This window comes from Brachycentrus maculatus, unplaced genomic scaffold, assembly GCF_059751285.1.
Source record: "Brachycentrus maculatus isolate JH-2025_06_01 unplaced genomic scaffold, ASM5975128v1 h1tg000303l, whole genome shotgun sequence".
NCBI lineage: Eukaryota > Metazoa > Arthropoda > Insecta > Trichoptera > Brachycentridae > Brachycentrus > Brachycentrus maculatus.
In genome coordinates, this window is record NW_028281053.1 from 1510720 (window position 1) to 1537753 (window position 27034).

The 27034-nt window shown below is 37.1% G+C and overlaps 1 protein-coding gene across 1 annotated transcript in view; it reads right to left on the minus strand.

Annotated features, from left to right (window-relative positions):
- The window catches only part of LOC148304831 (ubiquitinyl hydrolase FAF-like), a 63685-nt gene that overhangs the window by 20460 nt on the left and 16191 nt on the right, over positions 1-27034 (minus strand). Inside the window, exons 12-30 of the mRNA XM_088267686.1 lie at positions 26835-26977; positions 25018-25268; positions 22835-22965; positions 21924-22120; positions 20605-20707; positions 20343-20520; positions 18805-18916; positions 16764-16892; positions 15044-15173; positions 13681-13788; positions 13065-13196; positions 11760-11858; positions 10418-10569; positions 9510-9614; positions 7831-7942; positions 6727-6895; positions 5293-5423; positions 3756-4010; positions 2286-2405 (exon numbers count right to left, since the gene is read on the minus strand). Of these exons, the coding sequence (XP_088123812.1) occupies positions 2286-2405; positions 3756-4010; positions 5293-5423; positions 6727-6895; positions 7831-7942; positions 9510-9614; positions 10418-10569; positions 11760-11858; positions 13065-13196; positions 13681-13788; positions 15044-15173; positions 16764-16892; positions 18805-18916; positions 20343-20520; positions 20605-20707; positions 21924-22120; positions 22835-22965; positions 25018-25268; positions 26835-26977 (2757 nt within the window). The remainder of the gene's footprint in view (positions 1-2285; positions 2406-3755; positions 4011-5292; positions 5424-6726; positions 6896-7830; positions 7943-9509; positions 9615-10417; positions 10570-11759; positions 11859-13064; positions 13197-13680; positions 13789-15043; positions 15174-16763; positions 16893-18804; positions 18917-20342; positions 20521-20604; positions 20708-21923; positions 22121-22834; positions 22966-25017; positions 25269-26834; positions 26978-27034) is intronic.

Here is a 27034-nt window from a genome sequence, read left to right on the forward strand (position 1 = left end):
CATAAGACCAACAAAAGAACATTCCATCGTGCGTAGTTCGTATCATATCCATACTTAGAAGTATCTCATTATTGTGACAATTTCTTCATTGGTTTATTCGTATTAACAAACAATCACAACATTTTGCGACAGACTTTTAAACACTCATTGATGCTGCTATAACCGACTAACTAGTGTGATTCAATAGTCGAAATACTTTGTAAAAGCTAGTTACGCAATAACCATGATACTAGCAAAAATAATCTAACCAATATTCAGATTGTGAAATGGTTGAGGAATATTTGGAGGGTGTCGTTAAAATTCTGTGTACAAAAAAAAACTGATTTTTCAAAATTACTGTTCCTAATTTTTTTTAATGATTGATTATTGCCTAACTCTAATTTTATAAATATGTTTGGTTATAATTTTTTATATCGTCTTTAAAAAAAACAATATATCTCATGTTTGCTTTGAATAATTAAAGAAATTTTGTTTTACGGCCCGGTAGTAAGTATCGTTTCTAAAATTTGGCCCTGAAATTTGGCCCGGTAGTAAGTATCGTTTCTAAAATTTGGCCCTGAAATTTGGCCCGGTAGTAAGTATCGTTTCTAAAATTTGGCCCTGAAAAGGTTGGCCATCCATGCTTTAGAGAGTCATTTTGTCCGTCAGCTACGCGCTCTGTATTTAACTACTATTAAACTTGGCCTTTTTCTATCCATTGTCTTCTTTGTTGTCTTTCCCACCTAATATAAGTCTCCTATCTCGCATATTTCCCTTATCCTGGTGTTCCTTATTCTATCTCGTAGACCCTTGCCAGATTTTTTTTTAAAATTGTATTTATTAATTTAATACAGTTACATTTTTAAGTACAACATAATACAATTTCTAAACATTTATACATATGGCAAACTTATAGTTTTAAATTCGCTGTGCCTCTCCAAAAAAGAGACTGAGCTCTTGTGCTTGGAGAGGGACTTACACTCAAGGTATAATGTTTTATATAATTAATGGTATAATAGTTTTTTTAAATTTTTTTCAAGATTTATATGTAATGGGCATTGATTTTTTTCTTAAGAATTTTTATATCTTCTATTTTTTAAATTTCTTTAGGGAGTTTATTGAAATATGGTTCCTTCATTTCTGACATTCTTAGCGCGTTTTCTGCATTCGATCCCATATATATTTTTAAGTTTGTGTTTTCTGTTGATCTTCATAAATACTAATAATAATCGAAGGAGAAGTACAATTTAGAACTCAATACGACAATAATGATTGCATTCAAAGTTATATTCAGGGATTCATCATTTTTTATCAGAATGATTTTAAATGATTTGGTGATTTATATATAACTAACTAACTAACCATCACGCCGCTTCCCCGCAGGGGTAGGCAGAGAGAATAGAGCGCCACACCACTCTGTCCTTGCAAACATTCTTTGCCTCTTCCATGTTCATGCATCTCCTCATACATACTTGCCGATTGTTACGACTCCTAACCTGACCGCTTTCAAGTATTTGGCATACCTGATCGTGCCATGTTTTTCTCGGTCTTCCTCTGCTTCTTTTCCCGCTAACATTCGCCTCATAAATTTGTTTTACCGTTCTTTCCTCAGTCATTCGTTCTACATGTCCAAACCATCTCAACACACCTTTCTTAATTTTATCGATAATGCTTATCTCAGCTTTGCATTCCTTCCTTATTTCACTATTCGTACATCTATCATACATCGTTTTGTCGCACCTTTATATATATATATATATATATATATATATATATATATATATATATATATATATATATATATATATATATATATATATATATATATATATATATATATATATATATATATATATATATATATATATATATATATATATATATATATATATATATATATATATATATATATATATATATATATATATATATATATATATATATATATATATATATATATATATATATATATATATATATATATATATATATATATATATATATATATATATATATATATATATATATATATATATATATATATATATATATATATATATATATATATATATATATATATATATATATATATATATATATATATATATATATATATATATATATGTATATGTATATACTATCACGATAAATACATAAAGCTATCTATGAGGTTTTCTTCAATTAAATTGCAACCATTTCTAATCCAGAAATAATAAAAGCATCAACAAATGCAAGTTTCTAGACCATGTAATGTTTCACTTGTAACGGATGAGACTCTCAAGCGTGTCTATTAGGTGGATTCTTACCTTTATTAAATTATGCTCCTTCTCCGGATTGGATCCGTACTCATATTTAACTTCAGGACTGGACAGAGCGAAAATTTCTTTGGTTAAACTAAGATGCCCTTCCAGCAGCGTGTCGTCCACCTGGAATCCAAATTACACTTTCATATGGCTTGTTTAATGTGAAGTTCAGAGCCGGGATTTTTTCTTATATGTATGCTAAAATTGTTCCTTTTTGTTAGGTGCGTAAAAAATCAACATTATTTTTCTCAAGTATTGACCGATTTTAGTATTTCTTTCTGGTATTGGTGGAGAACATATCGCTCACTCCTTTCAAGAACGTCATAAATCAAAAATTGTCAATTTTCAGTTGTGCATGTTTTCGGAATGCCCAGAAAATGTACTATATCCCAGCAAAAGAGACATATTTCTAACGTAATATTTACCCGCTACAGGGCAGAAAGTGTTGTTTTTGCATTTTTAAGAAAAGGTATTGTTTAATTATTTTTAAAAATATACTAAATATTTTCTAAATGGAGGAAAAACGTTCAGGTTTTACCAAAAAAGATCTGTTGCACAGTAAAAAGTTCAATAAGTGGCTTGATATTTATTATTAATACACTACATTATATTTTTTAACTTTAAAAACGTTCTCTTGAAAAATCAAGTTTTTTGATTTATGACGTTCTTGAAAGGAATGAGCGATATCTCTAAGTACTCGAATAAAAAAACATTTTGTAATAATCATCTAAATGCAATTTGAGAGAAATATAAAGTTTTTAACTTTATTCATAAGAATGTGTCAAAGTTGTGTTAAACTAGCTCATCCTCGAAGTTTTCACTATCGACGCGTATACTCTGATTAGTAAATATTCTAATTTCATAGTCTCTACCACTCCTTTGAGTATAACAAACAGTTCTGTATGTAATCAATCGGCTGAGTCTGAGGAAGGGGAATGTGGAGCAGCCGTATTATTGCACCTTCTCCCTGGTCTGCGTGAGTAGGAGCATGGCCAAGATGTTGGGCATGATGCCTGCCTGAGCGATAGTCACGCCAAAGAGCAACTTGTGGAGCTCTTCGTCATTGTGTATGGCTAACTGCAGATAGCGGGGGATGTTTTTTAAAATTATTTTATATGGTTACAAAAGTTTTTTTTATAATTTTATTTAATTTTTTAAATAATTCTACTTCCAATCTTAAAAATGCAATTCTCTCCAATAAAGAGACGGAGCTCTTGTACTTGGAGAGGGACTTACACTTGTAAGTTACGTGTGGTAGGGTGGTAATACAATTTATTTTTACTAAAATAATAATTATTTTTAAGACAAAAATTAACATTCATAAAATTCATTTTTCAAATTATTTTTTAGCATTTTGAAGTCTTAATTTTTTTTTTATGTCTGTAGGAAGGTTGTTGAAGTACTCAGTTCCCAAATATTTAAAGTTAGGGTTATTGTTATTATTATGATTGAATTGGCATTAAGTTGCTGCACCTGCTTGCCGCGGTGGTGGTCCCGGCGCGCCTGCAGCAGCCAGGCGACCTGCGGCGGCAGCTGGCGGCGCGCGGCGGGCGGCCCGGCCGCGGCCAGCAGACGGCACAGCAGCTGGAAGTACTGCTGCGCCTGGCGCGAGTGCCGGCGCGCGGCGCCGCCCGCGTGCCGCAGCAGCGCCTCCAGGCACGGCGCCGCGCCTGCGCCGCCACCCCATGAGCACATCCACAGCAGCTGCTCGCAGCAGCACACGCGCACCTGCACACAAATGCGCACAATCCAACTCGACACATTGTTTGCAGGAGCATATTTCGGATACTGTTGTATAGAGAGGGAGACGCTTAAAAAGGCGGAGACTGACCGGAGCATTTCGTCGTAACATTAACCAATATTAAAACGAAGAAAGGTGATGTAGAAATGAGAGTTGCTATATCAAATAGTAGACCTTATATCGCTGAAATTAGTAAAAACCGACAAGCTCAGGTGTCACATTGAATAATTTTCGATGCAAAAAGTTTGACTGTAGTATTTATGTTTTTCGTTTTTTTTTAATTGATGTAATTTGTATTCTGTCTGTAAAGGCGGAGACTGACCGGAGCATTTCGTCATAACGTAACACGTTTCGATGCGAGCATTCAGGCAGTCAGTACACCGAGCCAAGCGCTTCATCCATAGTTTCGGATGCTCGGTGATGCTCGCCGCGAGAGATGTTACGTTATGTTACGACAAAATGTTCCTATCAGTCTCCACCTTTAGCGTTCTATTTGTTTACTTTTTTAACTCTCCGGAAGCACAATAATTGATGTCTGACTTTTTCCAGGGAGTGAGTTCTTTTAATGTGAAAATTTTTAAAAAAAATCACAAAATCTATGTATAATGAAGATAGAAATGATGTAAAAATAGTAAAAAAAAAAAAAAAAGAAACTCACCATCACAAGGTTTTAATTTATGACAAAATTGCATACAAATATCCACATATCGCTCACTTCTTTCAAGAACGTCATAAATAAAAAAACTTGATTTTTCAGGAGAACGTTTTTAAAATATAATACAATTTATTAAAGATAAATATCAAGCCACTTACTGAACTTTTTACATTACAGGCATTTGAAAAGTATTTAGTATATTAAAAAAAATAAGTAAACAATACCTTTTCTTCAAAATGCAAAAACAATACTTTCTGCCCTGTAGCGGGTAAATATTAAGTTAAAAATATGCCGCTTTTGCTGGGATATAGTACATTTTCTGGGCATTTCGAAAACATGCACAACTGAAAATTATCGATTTTTGATTTATGACGTTCTTGACAGGAGTGAGCGATATGTTATTGTAATACAAGTTACATCATACCAACTGATTTCTGATGAGAACGGATTTTGACATTTATTTATGTCTATAGTCTTGGAAAGGTTAAAGCGCGAGAGATGCCAAAAAATATTGTACGAATCTGACTTGGGTTTGCGGTTACTTGTGATTAGTATACGACCCTAATTGGTATACTAATTACAATATTTTTTTAATAGGTTAGACAAATGGGTACCTGGGCGTTGGGGCACATGATGACCAGCTGGACCATAAGGTCTTGCCACCACGTCTCGTTGAGCAGCTGGGTGATCTGCCCCCCGTTCAGCGCCACACACAGCGTCACAACTTCCAATGATTCACGAACCACTGGAAACATAAATAACACAATCATGAAAAACCATGATGAACCATGATGACCAATTATGATAATAGTGATGTAGTTAGCTTTTAAATAAAACTTTTTTATAAAATTTTAAAAATATATACATCTATCCATTGTCACTTGCCTTAGATGGCAATGCAAGATACTCCGTACCATTTCTAAATTATTTGTTATTTCGATTGATATTTTCAACATTAAAAAAATTTAAATTAGCAAAAAACCACAATTGCATATGCATACACCAAATATATATATATTTATAGGCGTGTAGTAACGAGTTAAGTCCTGAAGAGAAGGTGGACATGGTTGGGACATGTCTTTAGAATGCCACCTGAGACCATTAACCCCTCATGTCTCTTCATCCAACCCCGAGGATTCCGGCGCCCCGGAAGGCCGCTGACGACCATTCACCGACTATACTCAGCGGAACTTCGAGATGCCGGGCTGACCTGGGAGGAAGCCAAGGAGATGGCGCGTGACAGAGTGATTCGGAGACGTCTCGTGTTGGCCATATCGCTCACTCCTTTCAAGAACGTCATAAATCAAAAATCGACAAGATTTCAGTTGTGCATGTTTTCGGAAAGCCCAGAAAATATACTATATCCCAGTAATAGAGGCATATTTTTAACTTATTTACCCGCTACAGGGCAGAAAGTGTTGTTTTTGCATTTTGAACAAAAGGTATTGTTTTATTATTTTTTTAAATATACAAAATATTTTTCAAATGGAGAAAAAACCTTCAGGTTTTACCTAAAAAGATCTGTTGCATACTAAAAAGTTCAATAAGTGGCTTGATATTTATTTTTAATACATTTCATTATATTTTAAACTTTAAAAACGATCTCCTGAAAAATAACGTTTTTTGATTTATGACGTTCTTGAAAGGAGTGACGATATGGCAACCCGATCTTTATCATGTTCAATGCGTTTGAAATAAAACTCACTAACCATCACAAAGAAAAACATTTTTTTTAAAAATTGATCAGTTATCGAAGAATTTCCAGTGAATTCAATCTGAGCTGAAGGTGGAATGTACACAGTGGAATTAGAACTTAGTTGGGTTATTTATCTTATGTGCCGTAAACAAGTGGAAAGACGCAAGCAGCGGGAGGCTTGGTGCGATACGACACATGCACTGTCTGCAAAATTTTTCAATCAAAAGTATGAAGTGGTCGATTCAGTTGTTTGGTTTGATTATTTAAATCAATGCACAAAGCGAGCGATATGCCCCACCAAGGGAGCGAACACGGAAAAAGAAAGAGAAGAACGAGTTGAGGATGGACTCACGCGCGACGATGTCCGAGTTGAGGTGGCGGTGCGCGATCTGCTGCGGAGAGGGGGCCGGCGAGGCGGCCAGCGCGTGCGAGGCCACGGCGCGCACCATGGCCGGCCCGGGCCGCCGCCGCGCCATCAGCGGCCCCCCGATGCTGTGCACGGCCGACCCGCAGTTGACATACTAGAGCAGATCAAATCACAGACACAATATTAATATTATTTATGATATTGGACACTGGATTATTCACCCTATAGCCGCTTGTGTACTACAGTACCGAGTCACTCTGTTCACAGATTAGATCAGAAATAGATCGCATCAATCGTTTCTTTATCACCATTTACCGCATTTATCGTTAAAATTAAGCTGCATATTTGATACATTTTGTTTGTTTTTTTACATTATTTTCAATTTTCTTACATTCAACGGCAACGTATGGGATAGAAACTATCGAAAGCTTGTGTAACCGATAGCAGGAGAGGTCGATATTAATGAAAAGGAGCCGTTGCCTGTACCTGCATTGCCAGATGCATGCACATTTTTTGAAAGAAAACTTTCTACGACGCACATTCAATAACCGATGCTGAATAAAAATACCATTTGCAAAGCCGAAAATATACTATTGACTTACGAAAATAAAACAGTTAAAAAACAAATTTGGATTAATAAGCTTTATTCTTTTTTTAAATTCTATTCAAGTTTGCATTTTTTTTTAATAAATACATTTTAATAAATACATCTGAAACCTGTATTCTTCTTAGAATTTCAGCCTACAAATGGCTATACAGATTGGGTATTGACCTCTTAATCCCGCATTCATTGTTTTCCCGCATTCTTAGTTTATTTTAATAGGTCCCTTTAAAAACGATTGATAGAGTACTGTATAGGTAAAATATCTGTGAACAGAGTGTACATGAAATTTTACCGTGCGGCAGTCCGGTTTTTTCAAATAAAAGCGACTACGACAGTTTAGCGCGATCGAGTTCACCCGCACCGTGATCGCATCACCGATCCGGAGAAAGACGGATAAGAGCACAAGCCAATCATTCGTCTTTTGGCACACCGCTTCGGATCACATGTAATTTTTAGATGAACAGTACAAGAAAAATGAATAATACCTGTTTAGCCATGGCCTGGGCTAGTTTCTCAGCCACCGCCTTCACCAGGATCTCGCAGTTGTGATTGGGAAGCACTTGCAAGGCCTCGCGGAGTATGTCCGTCTTTGTGTCCCTGTGAACGCATACCATCGTTAGTCCTAACACGGTGGTGTATTGTATACACTAGTCAGTATTAACTTACACCCCCCTCTAACAGTAATAAGGATTTTGAAAGCCTTAGTAATCATTTTTATTTTATGTATTAATTTTAATTTAAATCAAACACAGATTTTTTGAGTCTACTAAGTTGTATTTTATTAACAAAAACACATAAAATAATTAATATTCTGACAGTTGTTTCGCCTTGTTAGGGCATTATCAAATGAATGTCATTCGTTTGATAATGCTCTAACAAGGCGAAACAACTGTCTCAATATTAATTTATTTTTTATGTGTTTTTGTTAATAAAATACAACTTAGTAGACTCAAAAAATCTGTGTTTGATTTAAAATTAATACATAAATTAAAATGGAGTTCTACAAATTAAACGCCAAATCAATAAATAATAATTTTTATCTTTGATCACGAAAAACTGCATGATTGGTTAGTTATAGAATTTTTTTTAACACATTGACTGCCAACTACGAGATGATTAGACATTAGATATCCCGACATGTGCACATCGCCATAATAAATAGTCTGAAATAAGCTTCAAGACGATGATACCAACATGAAATCTATACAAGCACTATTTCTGTTACATAGGCAACACATATTGCACTATGGTTTCAACTAGAAACCTGTAGGCACTTAGACAATTTTAAATTTGTGGTTAGCAGCAGTAACCAGTTGTCCTGAAAGGGTTAACCAGCGCTGAATGGAGCGCTGGTGCTCTGTGAGCTTGTTGCTTTGCGAGTGCTCCGTGAAATTATGAAAACCATTTTTTTTTATTTACTGTGCGATTTGAGAAGCATAGTCCCATAATGAATACAAAATCCCTTTGCCGCAATGAATAAATGAATTGTAAATTTTCGTATCAAGAAGAACAAATAATTAAATCAACAGATCGTACTCTAAAAATAAAATTCTCATAAATAACTCTGGATGAATTTTTGATTTTTTTTCAAGATGAATATCCAGCTCTCTCTCTCCATAAGGGCACTGAAAATTTTACTAAAGTTTTCAACCTCTTTGTGTGAGCCAGGTTTCTCGACATTAACCAATATTAAAACGAAGAAAAGTGATGTAGAAATGAGAGTAGCTATATCAAATATTATACCTAATATCGCTGAAATTCGTAAAAGCCGACAAGGTCAGGTGTCACATTAAATAATTTTTGCCGCAAAAAGTTTGATGTTTTTACTTATTATTTTTTTTTAAATTGATGTAATTTGTATTCTGTCTGTAAAGGAGGAGATCGTCGTAACGTAACACGTTACGATGCGAGCATTCAGGCAGTCAGTACAGCGAGCCGAGCGCTCCATCCATAGTTTCGGACGCTCGCCGCGAGTGATGTTACGACATTATGTTACGACGAAATGCTCCAATCAGTCTCCACCTTAATAAAATAATCAGTTTTATTTTTAATGAAAGTTATCTTTCGTTTTTGTGTACCGCGAATTTTCCTTATGATCAAAAGTGCTCCCTGAACGGGTTCAGAACCACTGACCTAGAGCGTACCGTACTGTCCATATACTGACCTGGTCTCGGGGTCGACGGGTGAGTCTGAATCCACGAGGACAAACAGATGTCCCAACGTTGTTAGCACCAATTTGATTATTTTTAATAAGTATAAATTTCCACTCCTGAAAAAGAAAAAAGGCGTTAATTTTAGTTTATAAAGCTTAATGCTTTTTTCAGAGACAGTCGAATCACTATCACAGAGGAGAGTAAGAAGACTTAGCCCATGGGGGGCCAACATTTTCAGTAGCTGGGCCAGATTTTAGAAATCAGATTTCTTTCGGGGCCGTAAAACAAAGATTCTTTTATTATTCAAAGCAAACGTGAAATATATTGTTTTTTTTTTAAAGAAGATGTAACAAAAATGTGAATCAAACACATTTATAAGATAAGAGTTAGGCAACACAATTTTTATATTTTTATTTTAAATTTGTGAGACGTCTGATTTTGTTTGTTAGAAATAAGTGCATCAATGTTGATACGTTAACGATTGATGTTGTCGCTACATGCAAACAGTTTTCCAAATGCTCATCAGTGATTCTTGTTCTCATTTGAGATTTAATATGCTTCATTTGACTAGTATCACGGCTACTGTATAATTAGCTTTTGCATAGCATTTTGACTTTGAGTTGCTCTAGCATTCAGTTATAGCAACTTGTATTCTTATCAATGTGTATTTAAAGGTCGATCGCAAACTGTTGTGATTGTTTGTTAACACGAATATATACCATAGAAGAAATTGTCACGATAGTGAGATACTTCCATGGGATATGATACGAACTACGCACGATGGAATGTTCTTTTGCAACTAGCTATACATGTAAAAAGAACTCACTCCCCAGAGAATGTCAGTCATCAATTATTGTCTTCCCGGAAAGGTGATGGTTTATTTTACTTATTGTATGGGTGACAAATGAGTAGCGCTCACCTGAGCGTGTAGGGCGCCCCCCCCTGCAGGAAGGCGGGTGAGCCGACGGAGTCCAGGAAGAGCGGGGAGCGGCGCACGCACGCCAGCTGCGTGGGCAGCCAGCGCTCCGCCAGCAGCGGGTCCGCCGCCGGCATCACCATGCTGTACAGCACCTGCCGACACAAAGCCACGCTCCTTAAAGTCGGTGTGCAATCATACATGCGCTTAAACCTGTTAACCGGATCCACGCGGCTCGTATAACCGTATGTGTTTTCACAAAACATGCCCCATATGCGGCTGACATAAGCGTATGTGTTTTTACTTGGCTCCAAGTTTCGAACCTCAGTTCAACTTGGAGGGTTTTTTCATGGTGTGGAATTTTGGATAAAATAATACGTCAATCTTTGGCCTTATGACATCTGTTGAAATATCTGAGTAATAATTAGTAACATCACAAGGATAAATAAAAGAACAGATCCCTGATTTTTCTTGCGGTCGGTAATAAGTCCGCGCCATAATCATGCCCTGTATCTGTCTCACTCTTGACGCTACGCATCGCCAGTGGGTAAGAGTGACACACGATGCGTGCTTTGATTTATTTATGTTACGATATTATTTGTTTATATTACAATATATATTTCAAGAATAATGTGACACAAGTGTATTATAGAGTACCAAAAAGGCACAATGAATCCCATTGAACGTTTTTGTTTAGGAAAATAAATCATTTCTTAACTAAATACATGGTTAAAGTAATCATTTAAAAAACGGCGGAAATACCGCCGCGCACGGGCGTCTCTTAGGAACAAAGTTAACGCGGTTAAAAGGTTAACCAGGAAGTTTACTTTTAAGTAATGATAATGAATGATAGTTAATTAAGAGTATTTTGATATTTTAGAATTTAATAAACCCTGACGATGACAAGGTTCTTGTCGAAACCGGTAGGTTAGAGTGTACTTATAATAAAAAAGTGGATAAAACAAAGTTGTTGCTGCGAAAAACATTCAAGAAAAGTTTACTTTTTAACTACCCAACATAGAACGGGGCGCCACCAGGACTTGCGAGTACGTCACGCTCAGTGGACGTGATTTTTTATACTTTATTTATGCTTAAAATAAATGAAAAGACTATGAATTATATATTTTTTCATATATCTATATATAAATAACAAAGGAAAATTACAAACAAATAGAAAAGAATTCATTTCAAAACATGTATGGATGACTAATTACCATTGTTGTTGGAAGAAATTTTAAGGCCCCGATTGAATAAACAGAGTCAAACGCGAATTATATTCTAGAGTCTCCAACGAGCAATGTTTTAAGGGTTGGGCTACATCGAGTGGGGGTGTATGATACGTTACCTCGACATTGTAAGCTACATTTGGCGGAGGAAGTCCATACAGCATCTCTCGCAATATGGACTCATCCTCACTGACTAGAGCTGCAGACAACATCTCCACCTGAAAACAATGTTCAATTTCTATATTCAGCCCAACGGCAACTTTAGGGCAACAACGCGCGTGAAAAATCTCCAAATTATTATCCATCTTACTCTTCATTACTGAGGGTTGTGACCCTTGTGGAAGCAATTTTCTCCAGTTATCCCTTGACTGCGCTGCACGTAGCGCTCCAACCCCCCTAATTTGATCGGTCTATCATGTGGGGATCTTCCTCTCCCTCTCTTCCCCTCCAGGATATCAATCACAACCAGTCGTTCCAGGCTATCACCATTGCCACGCACAAAGTGTCCAAAGAACTGAAGAGTCCGTCGTGTACAGACACTGGCCAAAGACAAGCCAACCAAGTATACATCATCCATAAAGCGACTCATAGAATATCATATTGAAAGCTGTCCCACTGCATGCCCAGATCTGATACAGAAGCATCTAGGCTTCCTGACAGATCTGCTCTTGCTAAGCAATATGTTTTTGAACTAAGTTGCTAAATTTATTGAAAATGTAAAACAATATAAAATTGTATCCTGATTTTACTGTGAATTTGCATTTAATAATAATAATAAAACCCTTATCCGCACCCCAATGGTGCATAGGGCACTGCTTCATTTATATTTATACGCAGTGTTATCTTGATCGTTTACAAATGAAGGAAAGGTGATTAGCCCTCCGCTTCAGGTACCAGTCCAGGGTAATATAGAATTTTTTTTTTTTTTTTTTTTCATTTGCATTTTAAAGCTTTCAATATACCTGTCACTGCCAATCTAAATAAATACAAGTTTGTAAATCCGTCACCAAATTTTCTAGAAGTACTCCGGTGCAGGTTTTGAAAGGGATTAGTATTTAGTTTAACTAGTCAGCTAGATCCGACTCCGACCCGACGCTGGCCGGTACACAGGAGCCCACAACCCCGACCAGCACAGCAAACAGACTTGGAAAATAATAATAATAAAAAATAGGATATCTGCTGAAACCAACAAGATGATTTGCAGACCGCCAGGAAAAGGGTCTTCTTATTGCACTTATCGCAGTGTACAGACATTAGCCGGAGTCAAGCTATCCGAAAGTGACTCCTAACTCGACTCGTTGGTGCGTCTAGCTGTTCATGGAATTCGGAGCATGCGCCTCCAACACCACATTTGGAATGTGTCAATTTTTCCCCTTTCTGATGCTTTTGTGGTCCATCAATAACAAAAATGGGATTCTGTTTACCGTGTGTTGGTGCGCCGGTAAAATCTGCGTGAGCTGGTGAGCCGCGTCTCTCAAGTAGGTGTGCCCTCGGTCACATCCCGTCTGCTCCAGCTCCAGGATGAAGGGCACCTGCCACTCCCCGCGGGACAGTATCTGCAATTCAACATTCCACATCTACAATTCAACATTCCACATCTTCAATTCAACATTCCACATACACATTCAACATTCCACATCTACAATTCAACATTTCACATCTACAATTCAACATTCCACTTTTATTATTAATTATTCTATTACACACTATCTGCGGGCGGATTCACCCTCATAATAGAGATAAACATCTCTGAAAAGAAGTGATAACATTTAACCATACTGTATACATCGATATAAGATCAAAAGATGCCGCAAAAGTCATGCGTAAAAATAACTTACACGCAATTTACGATGAGTCGAGTGAAAAGGTAAAATTACCCTTCCCGCCGATAGTGTGTTAATTTAAAAAAAGCAAATACGCTAAATTTATTGTATATTATTTGAAAAGTGGATAAACTTTGAATAAAACAGTTTTTTTAAACATTTTTTATAAACAAAAAAACCTAGCATTTTACATTATTTTACATAATTTACAACATACCACTCCGGGAAGAGCTAACTCCGACAGGGGCGGCGGGGGAGGGGAACCCATGGAGGAGTCGCTGGAACTGTCGTTGGAAGACTGCCCGGCAACGCCGGCCGGGCAAACCTGCAAATATTCATTTTATCTTAATTTATGTCGTAGTCATACAGGAGAAAGTAACCAAGTGCATTTTTTTTTTATAAAAATGTGATCGTTGACTATTTGATATCTTACTAGCTTAATATTGCCCTGAAAAAAATCCAAAAGGATTTTAAACTTTGATGTTTAATATATTGACTTGCTAAAAATGACTAACTGCATTGATGTTTATTTTCTTGCCAAACAAAAGTGACTTAAATGGCCCTCCTGAATATTTTACGTTTTGTTAGTTGGTCACTTTCTCCTGTACGACTACAATGTATTAAATGTTAAATTAAACACGGATTTTTGAGTCTACTAAGATGTGTTTTATTGTTAAAAATACATAACAGTCAATTCTGTGACAGTTGTTTCGCCTAGTTATGGCATCTTCAAACGAATGTGTAATGATGATAAAAAAATAATCTTTTTTTTTCAGCTAAAAATAACCCACACTCTAGAGAAAGTGGGACATCAATTACTATACTCCCGGAAAGGTTAAACGTGTTTATCTTTATCATTAAGGTTTTTTTCATGACCGCAATTCTAGAATGAGATTGTAAAAAATACCATAAAACTTTACAAAATGTTAAAAGATTTAGCAATTAACAAATGTAAAAACGTACAAAGAGTAATTATACCACGGCAGTTATAACAAATTATCTTCTTCAAACCCTTATCCGCACTCAATGGTGCATAGGGCACTGCATCGTATTGACGCAGCGTTATTTTGATCGTTACTCACATGAAGGCAAGGTGATCACTCCTGCGCTTCAGGGACCATTAATATAATTATTATAATTTATAGTCGAGGGTAATATTAAATAAAGTGTAAAATCACAATTATCTATCTTATTTTTACACCCCCTGGAAATCAAACGTGGTAGCTTAACACGCTAACCATTATGCCATGGAGGTTCAACGATTTGGACACATTCAAAATATTGCAAATGAAATAACTGATCAGATTATAATTTTAATTAAAAAATTCAGTTTTAAAAGCATCTCCTAGTATGTAAAATGATTCGTAAAGTATATTGTCCGCCTCTGTAGTGTAATGGTCAGCACGCTTGGCTACCGTTCTGGAGGTCCCGGGTTCGATTCTCAGGGGGGGGGGGGTCGAAAACAAAACAAATTATAGTAATTAATTAACACAAAAAAAGGAAAAAATAATAATATCTTCGCAATTATAACCAATATTAGTAATTAACAAATGCACATATAAGCCAAAAAGTAAAAATACCTTGCCAGTGATAACAAATTTGTCTCTAATGGGAATTTCCGATAAAAGTTTTCTATCTTGACTAGGATCCAATAATTCTCCATTCAAACAGAGTTCTAGCTTCATGCTACCGCCCGACGCTCCTTTTAACCTGGAAAGTAATATAAACCGTATGAATAAGCATAGAGAGATTACTAATTCCATAAATTATTTGAACAATACAAATATTACATCAATAAGAATCTTTAAGGCAAGGGTGGCCAACCCGCAGCCAGCAAAATAATAATGATAAATCCCTTACCGCACCCCAATGGTGCATAGGGCACTGCTTCATATAAACGCAGTGTTATCTCGATCGATTACACATGAAGGAAAGGTGATCAGCCCTCCGCTTCAGGTACCAGTCCAGTGCAATATTGAATAAATATTAGAGTGAAAAAATCACTTATATTTATTAAACCCATTTTTAAACAACATTTTTTCCTTTAGTGTGCACAAAACCACCGAAAGAACATTCCATCGTGCGTAGTTCGTATTATATCCCATGTATGGGAGTATTTCACTATCCTGAAAATTTCAAGACCCATAATGGCGTCAAGTAGTAAAGACGTTGGACTAAAGAAGAGAACAGTAACAGAACAACTGAGATGTTTTTAAGACAGATGGACTATAAACTATTTTTTCGTGGAAGCGTAAATCTACTATAGTCATCAAAGTGAAGGAGAATGTTATAAGTGTCGGGTTGTGGCCCCGTGGTTAGTGTTGCGGACTCTTAAGTCAGAGTTTCTCGGTTCGAACCCACTCTACCACAATTTGATAACTATTTCTAATAATGAGCCGCTTAGGCTCATAGAAATAGTATGAAAATGGAATATTTTCTCTTTTTTTTCAAAAAATAAATAAATAATATTACTCAAAGTTGACAATGCTTTTTATATACAAAATATACTACTTGTGTCCCCATATCAAGAAGCCCTTTTCAATTTGTGTTTTCAAATTATTGTTACTTTAATAAGTAAGAATCTGTGCCGAATGAACACATGTGGCCATCGCGCGTTAAAAAGTGGTTTGTGTTCGTCCCTTAAGGGTACGTTACGACCATAGTGTATTCATCCGAAACCCCTAGCTTCTCGGGAATAAATGGCTGCAATAAAAATATGCAAAGACAATAACTATCCTAGAACATGTGCTTAAACGGTTAAATTTGATGAAATCGAACTACATTCTTAAATACCTCAATCACGCCAGCTCCCATTCGAATAAAAGCGAAAGCGGAAAACCTCAGAGACAGAACAATCATGTCGGATAACGGAAGGGCGGCAAAAGAGGATAAAAGTGAAGTCCCGTTTGAACTGTGCTAGTCTGGAAGTTGGAAGTTGGCCATCCACAATGACGAGGAGCTCAACAAGCTGCCCTCCAGCGTGACCACCATCGCTCAGCAAGGCGTCCTGCCCAACACCTTGGCCATTCTCCAGCCCATGGGATCAAGAGGAAGGCGTTATAATTTGTCATCTTTTCCCCGCTCTAAACTCGACGGCCCGAGACCGATTGACGACGTTTTAATCCATTTATTTTTTGTATATCATTATCATCATCATCATCATCCTATTATTATTATTATCATCCATGTCTTTATAAGTGCCCTTGAGGAAGTATTTTACAAAAATGGCGCTACACAAATTATCCAAATTATTATTATTACTTTATAGAAGGTGGCGAAATATCAAAAGTCATTACTTACTTTCTATGTATTGTAGTCCTAAGGGTATGTAAGGTTTCATTGGAATGCGTGTAAACTTCCATGTCATCCAGTTGCCTCTGCCCGGCTTGAAATCTTATCACTAGACCGCACTGCCTACCCCGCCCAGCCCTGGTCAACAAACAAAAAACATTTCCAATCAAAACGTAGCTTTGGAAGAAAATTCTACAAGGAGAATGAAAATAATCCGCCACTAAAGAGTTTGTAAGATGTCAAAAAAGTTCACAGAATAGTTTTGACTGATCGCTAATTCAAGCTACGTGGGATGGCTGATAAAAAAAAAATTAAGCCCTCATCCGCACCTGATGGTGCAAAGGGCACTGCATCATATACAGTGAAACCCGGATTTTACGTGCCCGGATTTAAAGTTTTCCCGCCAATTGCGTGTTATTATTTCAGTCCCGATATATTTCAATACATTTATTACCCGTTTTTACGTTTTTTTCCCCCAATTTACGTCGTAAATATTTCAAATATGCGAGTTACGCGCGCTTGACAATGAGTCTGCGCAGTAGATACATTACTTCCGCCGCGATCGGTCGGCGAGCGACGTTGTGATTGGTCGATATCTTTCAATTTTAATCGTTAGAATGTTATGACGTTTGTTCTGTCATTCGGTTTTTGACTCGGTTTGTGATGCTTCTTTCTTTTTGACATCATTCGCGATCATTTACACACAGCTTTTACGTTTTTAAATTTCTTTTATTAGTTTATTACAATCCTTTAACATTATTTTCTCAAGTAATGTCCCAACAAAGAAAAGCTTTGTCAGTGCGAGAGAAAATGAACATTCTCGAAAACGTTGATAAACACGTTGGTTCACGCGTTTCGCCGGCGCATGATTTGGGGCTACAAATCACTACTTTGGCTACAATAATTAAAAATCGGGTTTCGATTAAAAAAAGTGCAATGGAATGTGGTCCAATGGTGACAAAACGCATGTACATATCCACATCCAAGTACGATAAACTCGGAAGAGATTTTGAAAAAATAAAATCATGTATATGACATGATTTTATTAATAAAAAATAAAATTTTAATGTTATATTTTTTTCAATACCCCCTATTAGCATTTTCCCTCCAAAGTTTTTACATTTTTTTTCAATAAAAACTAAAATATAAAACTTTTTTTTCAGTAATTAATAAAGAAAAGAATTTAAAATGTTATGCATTTTCCCTCCAATTAAGTTTTTACAAACGTTTTTAATAAAAAATAAAATTTAAAACGTTTTTTTTTCAATAATTAATACAAAATAAAATTTAAAATGTTATGCATTTTTCCTCCAATCAAGTTTTTACATTTTTTTCAATATAAATAAATAATAAAATTTCAAATAGTACATTTTTTTAAATACCCCCTATTTGCATTTTCCCTCCAATTAAGTTTTTACATTTTTTATCAGTAAAAAATAAAATTTAAAACGTTTTTTTTCACTACCCCGTTTACATTTTCCCTCCATTTAAGTTTTATTTTTTCGGTCCCTTGAAAAATGTAAAATAGGGGTTTTACTGTATCTCGATCGTTAACACATAAAGGAAAGGTAATCAGCCCTCCGCTTCAGGTACCAGTCCAGGATACTTTTGATAAATATAACAAATAATTATAGTAAATATTAATATTAATATTGAATAAATATTCATTCAAACCCTTATCCCCACCCCAATGGTGCATAGGGCACTAAATCATACAAACGCAGTGTTATCTAGATCGTTAACACATGAAAGAATGGTGATCAGCCCTCTGCTTCTGGTACCAGTTCAGGGTAAAATGGAATAAATATTAGAGTGAAAAAATCACTATTTACTGTACTGTATTTAATTTGTTCCAGAAACGCATTTTCCCATAGCAATAATTAAATAAAAATAACTGGCACTTAGCTGCCAGTTTTTTTCCCTCTTTATACATTTTATTTTGCATTTCGTAATATAAAATAATTACAAGTATAAAAATATTATATTATATTCATACAAAAAAGTACCCACAAAGGCATTTACACAGTTTTATTAGTGATAAAATGCCTACCTGTACAAGGGTAGTATGACCCTCTCTACTGTGAACTTGCGATCACATTCCTCCACGTATTCCGTCAGTACCCTGAGCACCCGGCATAATCTGATGCAGCATATCGTAGCCTCTGAAATATTGAAAAAACTTGGTTAAGGCGCCACGATAACGGGCAGAATGGCAAACGTTACGAACAATGTAAAAAAATGTTGAATGACATTCGACATGGGACCTATGATGAAAAAAGATAAGGGTTAATGTTAGAAAAAATATAAGATTAAATGTTGATAATGAATCTGGATTTGGTGAATAATCCAGTGACTGATAAATTGTTGTATCGCTCACTCCTTTCAAGAACGTCATAAATCAAAAAAAATATTTTTCAGGAGAACGTTTTTAAAGTTAAAAAATATAATACAATGTATTAAAAATAAATATCAAGCCACTTATTGAACTTTTTAATGTGCAACAGATCTTTTTAGGTAAAACCTGAAGGTTATTTCTCCATTTGAAAAATGTTAAGTATTTTTTTTTTTTTAAAAAACTAAACAATACCTTTTCTTCAAATTGGAAAAACAACACTTTCTACCCTGTAGCGGGTAAATATTAAGTTAAAAATATGCCTCTTTTGCTGGGATATAGTACATTTTCTGGGCATTGTTAAAACATGCACAACTGAAAATTGTCAATTTTTTATTTATGACGTTCTTGAAAGGAGTGAGCGGTATATATTCTTATGTATTACAAAAAATGTATTAATCAAGTGTTCGCTTACTAATTTGTAGCGTCTTGTAGGAAAGTATAAAAGAAAAACACTTGTTTTTTACCACTCGAGTTTATTTTATTATAACGACTAGTTTCGGGAGCTAAGCTTCCATCTTCAGGTCTAAATATAAACTGTTTATATTTAGACCTGAAGATGGAAGCATGGCTTCCGAAACTAGTCGTTGTAATAAATCAAACTCAAGTGGTAAAAACAAGTGTTTTTCTTTTACAATTTCATCATGTCTTACCACAATGCCGAAACAATAAATAAAATGTCTTGTAAGAGTTAAAAGAGTCTTTTAACTGGTTTTCTGCCTTGAGTGCGTTTACGCATAAAATGTCTTGTAAGAGTCGAAAGAGTCTTTCAACTGGTTTTATACCCTGAGTGCGTTTACGCGCTCTTGAATACCGTGCTAGCCAGGCCATCCATACAAGTTTTTTTTTTTTTTTTTACTCTTATCTGCACCCCAGTGGTGCATAGGGCACTGCATATAAACGCAGTGTTATCTTGATCGTTAACACATGAAGGAAAGGTGATCAGCCCTCCGCTTCAGGTACCAGTCCAGGGTGATATTGAATAAATATCAGAGTGAAAAAATCATTTATATTTATTTGACCCTCCCAAGGAATCGAATCCGGGACCTCCAGAATGGTAGCCGAGCGTGCTGACCATTACGCTATGGAGGTGGACATTAAATAAAGTCTCATACAAGATAAGAGCCTTACTAATACCTCCTGGCACTTGAAAGGTTGATAAACAGACAATACGGCAGGATTCGTGATATACTCACGGTCGGGCGTGGTGGCCGCCTGCAGGGCGGCTCGCGCCTGCTGCAGCCGCTCGCAGCAGGCGGCCGTGAAGGCCTCGTGGTGCGCCGCGGCCGCCAGGCGCGCGCCCGGGCTGGCGCACACCTCCTTCATCAGCTCGATCCCGCGCAGGGCTATCTCCTCCCGGCACTCGCAAATCACCTGCGCACAAACACACCATCACTCAGAAGTAGGAAACACGGCGCTACTCGATTGGTAATCAGAGAGTGAAAGGGTAATTCTCACCCTCCAGAGATAGTCTAAGCCTATCAGATCCGCTTCCTCCATTTGGTATCCTCTTCTCCTCAACTTTAGATTACCCTCTTTAGCGTTCACAGCCTTGAAGAACCTGTAAAGAATTGATAAATATGTTCTGTATTTGCTACTTGTTGCATTTATCTAGTGATAAAAATAAAGTTTAGAATACAGTGGAATCTTTTATAACGAGCATAATTCGTTCCAGCATCTTAATCTGTTACGTAAAAAAAAAATAATTAAAAAAAAAGATTTGTCTCTGGGCTTCTTATGACCTGTAAAAGTCTTCTAGAATGCCCATTTTGAGAAATATTGTTCTAGTCCTTATCCGCACCCGATGGTGCATAGGGCACTGCATAGTATGGACACAGTGTAATCTTGATTGTTACTTACATAAAGGGAAGTACATAGATCACTCCTGCGGTTCAGGGACCATTCTGGGGTAATATTAAATAAATTTATTTTCACCCCCCCCCTGGGAATCGAACCCGGGACCTCCAGAACGGTAGCCGAGCGTGCTGACCATTACACTACGGAGGCGGATTTAACAAAAATGGCGCTATACAAATTGTTATTATTGAAAGGGTGAGAGAGAGTAGGATGTTTTTTTTTTTTTAATTACTTACGTCCAAGTGACTCTGAAATCTAGCTATATCTTATGCAACACCGTTTATCATGTCCCTACTCAGGCTTCAACTTTATAAGTTTCATAGCCTGTGCTTACTTGTGAGTGGATTTAGTCTTTGTGTTTAACCTGTCTGGGAGTATGGACGTAGATGAACGTCAGTGCGAATTTTCCTTAAAGAAGTATCGACGTTGATGAACGTCGAAGTCCGTCTGCCAGTAAGTGTGATGTAACTTGTATAGCAATGACATCTGTGGATATTTGTGTGTAATTTTGTCCTAATTGAACAATATTTCAAAAAGGTGTTTTTTTTTTTTAAATTATATTATTTTAACATAATTTCTATCATCATAATACATCGATTTAATGAAAAAAAATATATTTTCATGTAAAAAGAACCCACTCCCCAGAGAAAGTCGGACATAAATTTTGTACTCCCAAAAAGGTTAGAATAATACGCATATTAGAACTGTTACGGATCTTTTAACCACCACTGTAGATTGAAGTACAAAATGGCAGGTGTCAAAATGATTATTCAATTCATATTACTGTCTACTCGTTACGTAAAAAGAATCCTCGAGTTCCGACGATAAGCGAGTTCAGAGAAAGTCGGACATCAATTTTTGTACTCCCGGAAAGGTTAAAGTATAATTTCATGTAATTCATGAGTGAAAATTGTAGGCACCTCTCGAAGCACTTGATCCCGCTGTGCGTGAGCACGCCGGGGTCCAGCGTGAGGATGTTCTGCCGGAAGAAGTGCAGGTTGATGCCGGGGTCCAGGTCGGGCTCCTCGCCCATCAGCTTGCTGAACCAGCGGAAGCACGCCTCCCGGTCGTCCGGGGAGACGGCCTTCTCCGCCAGGCACATCCAGATCTGCTTCGCCTGGGAACCAACCACGCCTCTTGTCAGACATTCATCGTACTCCGGGCTCAACCAATGGGAGCGTCCGACTGACTAACTGACCATCGCGCCGCTTCTAGGCAGATGGAAGAGAACACCACACCAATCTGTTGTGGTACACAACCTTCGCCTCTTCCACATTTTAACATCTTCTCATACATTCTTCTTTTAGCTCTTATCCACACCCAACGGGATAGATGGAATAGAACTCCACACCAATCTGTCTTGGTACACAACCTTCGCCTCTTCCACATTCATACATACACCTTCTCATACATTCTTCTTCTTCTTACCCTTATATGCACCCAATGGTGCATATGGCACTGCATCATATTGATACAGCGTTATCTCAATTGATACTTACATGAAGGCAAGGTGATCACTCCTGCATTTCAGGGACCAGTCCAGGGTAATATTAGAAGGTAAATATAACTAATATTTATTTTCACCCCACCCCCCCAACTGGGAATCAAACCTGGGACCTCTAGCACGGTAGCTAAACACGCTAACCATTACACCACAGAGGCAGACATTTACACATTTGTGTCTACATTTAGCTCAGAATAAATCTAAACGTGGGGATCAGAACCGTCGAGGCGCCGTTTAGAGCTGCCCAAGACAAGGACGATTACTCTCAAGTGACGTCGGAGGGACCTGACATGACGCGCACAGAAGAAGAAGAAATCAAAATGTGACCTGTTCGGCGCACAGCCACAGCTGGCCGTCCTTGAGCAGGAACCTGAGGAAGGCGAGTCTCTCCTGCACCTGCAGCACGTGCGGATACCGGCCGTCCGGCAACCAAGTGTCCCAGTCTAGCTCCGGTTGCTCTGAAAAGGAAGACAAGACTGTGAGATGAGTTCTATCTTACTTACTTACTTCAGCCTTCTTATTGTGTCCAGTATTTTCAAATCAAATCAATTTATTAAAAATTAATACATACATTACAACAAACTAACTAACTAACTAACCATCACGCCGGTTCACATCAAAGTTCAAGTAGCCTCGTTCTACAGCACCCTTTCCTATTGATTGTGAATGAACCCAGTAGTTTAGTGTTAAAACTGATGAATTGTATTCCAATTTACTTCTTACTAACGTTATATGTCCGCCTCTGTAGTGTAATGGTCAGCATGCTCGGCTACCGTTCTGGAGGTCCCGGGTTCGATTCCCAAGGGGGGTAAAATAAATATGAGTGATTTTTTCACCGTAATATTTATTCAATATTACCATGGACTGGTACCTGAAGCGGAGGGCTGATCACCTTTCCTTCATGTGTAAACGATCAAGATAACACTGCGTTTATATGACACAGTGCCCTATGCACCATTGGGGTGCGGATAAGAGTTTTATTATTATTATTTATTAACGTTATATACAAGAGTTTGAGTTTTTTACTTACCTTTTAATTATTTTTTTTAATATTTATAAATTAAATGTTAGTTTGTTATGTACATATATCATGTATATTAGCGGAAACTAAACTGGCAGTACACAACGGAATTCTGGTTCCAACCCTTATGTATGGAAGTGAAGCATGGAGTTGGCAAAAGAAGGATGAAAGCAGACTGAATGCAGTCGAAATGCGATCCCTCAGAAGAATGTGTGGCAAAACGATGTTTGATAGATCGGCTGTCCAAATTCAAAACACAGTAAGGGACAATTTTTTTTTGTAGTATGTTTTTTTTGCATTTATGGATTAAGTAGACTCTACTTAGTCCAAAAATTAAAAAAAAACGTACTACAAAAAAAATGTCCCTTACTGTGTTTTAAATTTGGACAGCCGAGATGATCGAATGATGAAATAAGGAAAGAATGCAAGGCTGAGATAAGTATTATCGATAAAATTAAGAAACGTGTGTCGAGATGGTTTGGACATGTAGAACGAATGAGTGAGGAAAGAACGGTAAAACACATATATCAGGCGAATGTAATTGGAAAAAGGAGCAGAGGAAGACCGAGAAAAACTTGGCACGATCAGGTATGCCAAATACTTGAAAGCGGTCAGGTTAGGAGTCGAAACAATCGGCGGGTATGTATGAGGAGATGCATGAACGTGGAAGAGGCGAAGAATGTTTGCAAAGACAGAGTCGTGTGGCATTCTATTCTCTCTGCCTACCCCTAGGGGTAAGCGGCGTGATGTTTAGTTAGTTGGTTAGTTTAAATACAAAAAAATATCCCACAAAGGCATGGCCTGTGTGTGGGTATACATTATATTTTAGGTCATAGTAAAAGGGCACTGGCAAGAATACAATAGATATTATAAGAAGTAAAATTAGATTAAAAGTGATTATATAAACTACAAATCGCTCACTCCTTTCAACAATCCTTTACTTTCAACACATGTAACACATAAATAATCTAGAATCTCGAGTACAGGACTGATTACCAAATCGCCCACTCCTTTCAAGAACGTCATAAATCAAAAAACTTGATTTCTCAGGAGAACGTTTTTAAAGTTCAAAAATATAATAAAATGTATTAAAAATAAACATCAAGCCACTTATTGAACTTTTTACTGTGCAACAGATCTTTTTAGGTAAAACCTTAACGTTTTTTCCCCATTTGAAAAATATTAAGTATTTAAAAAAACAACAATTAAACAATACCTTTTCTTCAAAATGCAAAAACAACACTGTCTGCCCTGTAGCGGGTAAATATTAAGTTAAAAATATCCCGCTTTTGCTGGGATATAGTAAATTTTCTGGGCATTCCGAAAACATGCACAACTGAAAATTGACGATATTTGATATATGACGTTGTTGAAAGGAGTGGGCGAAATACTACAAATACTTGAAATAAATAGAAAACAAAACATAAAAATATTGTTTGTCTGCTACACCCGCATCTATCTATGTCTGCTATGAGTGGGGGAGACTCACCTCTGAGTATGGTCCTCGCGCTGTCCATGTATTCAGTTAGCGAGTCGGTGACCAGGATGACCAGCGAGTGCTGGCTCTGCAGGCGCTCGATGACGGCCTGGCGGCACGGCGGCGGCGCGGGCGCGCGCGTGCCGGCCGCGCCCGCGCCGGCCCCGCCTGCGCCGGCCGCCTCGTACAGGCTACAGATCTCGCGCATCTGCTTCAGCGCCGGCAGCGCCCACTGCGACGAGGTCTTCAGCTCCTCCACGCACCTGCGGCGAGACAATCGGGCCTTCTCGTCACGCTAATCTCACGTTTTTACATTTATAACATAGGTCAGGAATTGAAGATAAATTAACCTTTCCGGGAGTATAATTCATATCCAACTCTCTCTACGGAGTGGTTTCTTTTTACATGATTTTTTTTTCACAATATGTACGTATTATAAAGAAAAATATTTTTTTAAAAAAGTGAAAATCACCATCTCTTCGTTTTATTAATTTTTATTTATGACAAAATTGCATAGAAATATCCACAGATGTCATTGCTATACAAGATACATCATACCAACTGACAGACGGACTTGGACGTTCATTAACGTCGATACTTCTTTGAGGAAAATTTGCGTTGACATTCATTTACTCTCAGAAAGGTTAAAAGCGATTATTTACACCAAACGCAGAAACATTAAATTCAAGCATCTGTACAGGTTAGTATAGGGTCCGCCAAATAACTTTTTTTTTTTGAAAAAAGGGCGCAAAACATCGAGTGTAGCTTCGGCTGTGTGGCACGTAGCGCCGTCCTGTTGAAACCAAATGTTGCCAATATCCTCCTCTTCAATTTATGTGAACAAAAATCCGTTCAAATTGTTGAGAACGACGGTGAATTGATGTTGATGGCGCTTCACGCACACTTTCTGCCACAACATCGATATTCTCGGGTGTACGCACTGTTTTTGGCTTTTCACGCTTTGGTTTATCGATGAGGATGCCAGTTTCTTTCACTTTTTTCACAAGATAACGAACATACGGAGCTGACGGTGCTTCTCTTCTTCCAAAAACCGTACGCAATTTTCGCACACATTCTGCAACATTACCATGATTTTCAAAGTAATGTCGCAATATTTCCCAGCGTTGTTCAAGCGTATACACATAACCATATTCGCTCAGCGGAAGGATAAAACTAATTATCTGTCAAATCAGACATGAGCTAAGTGTTACCATTCACGAAATAAGCACTAGTTGAAAAAAAAAACTTTAGATGGCGGACCCTTTATATAATCCCGAAATCTTCGCGTGCATATAAATCTATGTACGTACTGCATAGACAGCATGTTGCCGTGTTTGACAGTTGCCGTCACTTTCAATGTTGTCAATTGCATTGATGTTTAATTGAATCATAGTAATTTCTTTATAAAATGAAACTACTTTGTTTTTAACCACTTTTTATTGAAACTTTTCTCAAACCGGTTTAGACAAGAACCTTGTCATCAACAGGGTTAAACAAGTATTGCATGTAACCCTGTTAATGACAAGGATCTTGTCGAAACCGGTTGGAGAAAAGTACCAATAAAAAGTGGTTTAAAAGCAAAGCAGTTTTATTTTATAAAGTTTATAAAATGTGCCATAAAGTATCTGCTAAAACATAGAATTTTCATTGCTATACAACCATTGTGAAATTGAACAGATTTTTTTTATTTCCATCCCATTTAACCAGATAGAGCCACACCAACAAGTGGCCGGGCACTTCTAGTAGTAATAAATAAAATAAAATATATTTCGTTCCGCGCAGTGTGCAGATAGGGGATGGGGGGGGGTGAGAAGGAGAGAAGAACATACTTGTCGAGCCAAAGGGTCTTCTGGGCGTCCCTGTCCTGGCAGCAGCTGTAGTCCAAGATCTTGACGTGGTTGTTCAGGGCTACGTCCATCACCTCGGTGCATATCTCTTTCGAGTGAGCCAAGTTCCAAAACAGCACCAACACCTGAAATTGATATGTTTTTGAACTTAAAATATATTTGAAACCCTTATCCGCACACCA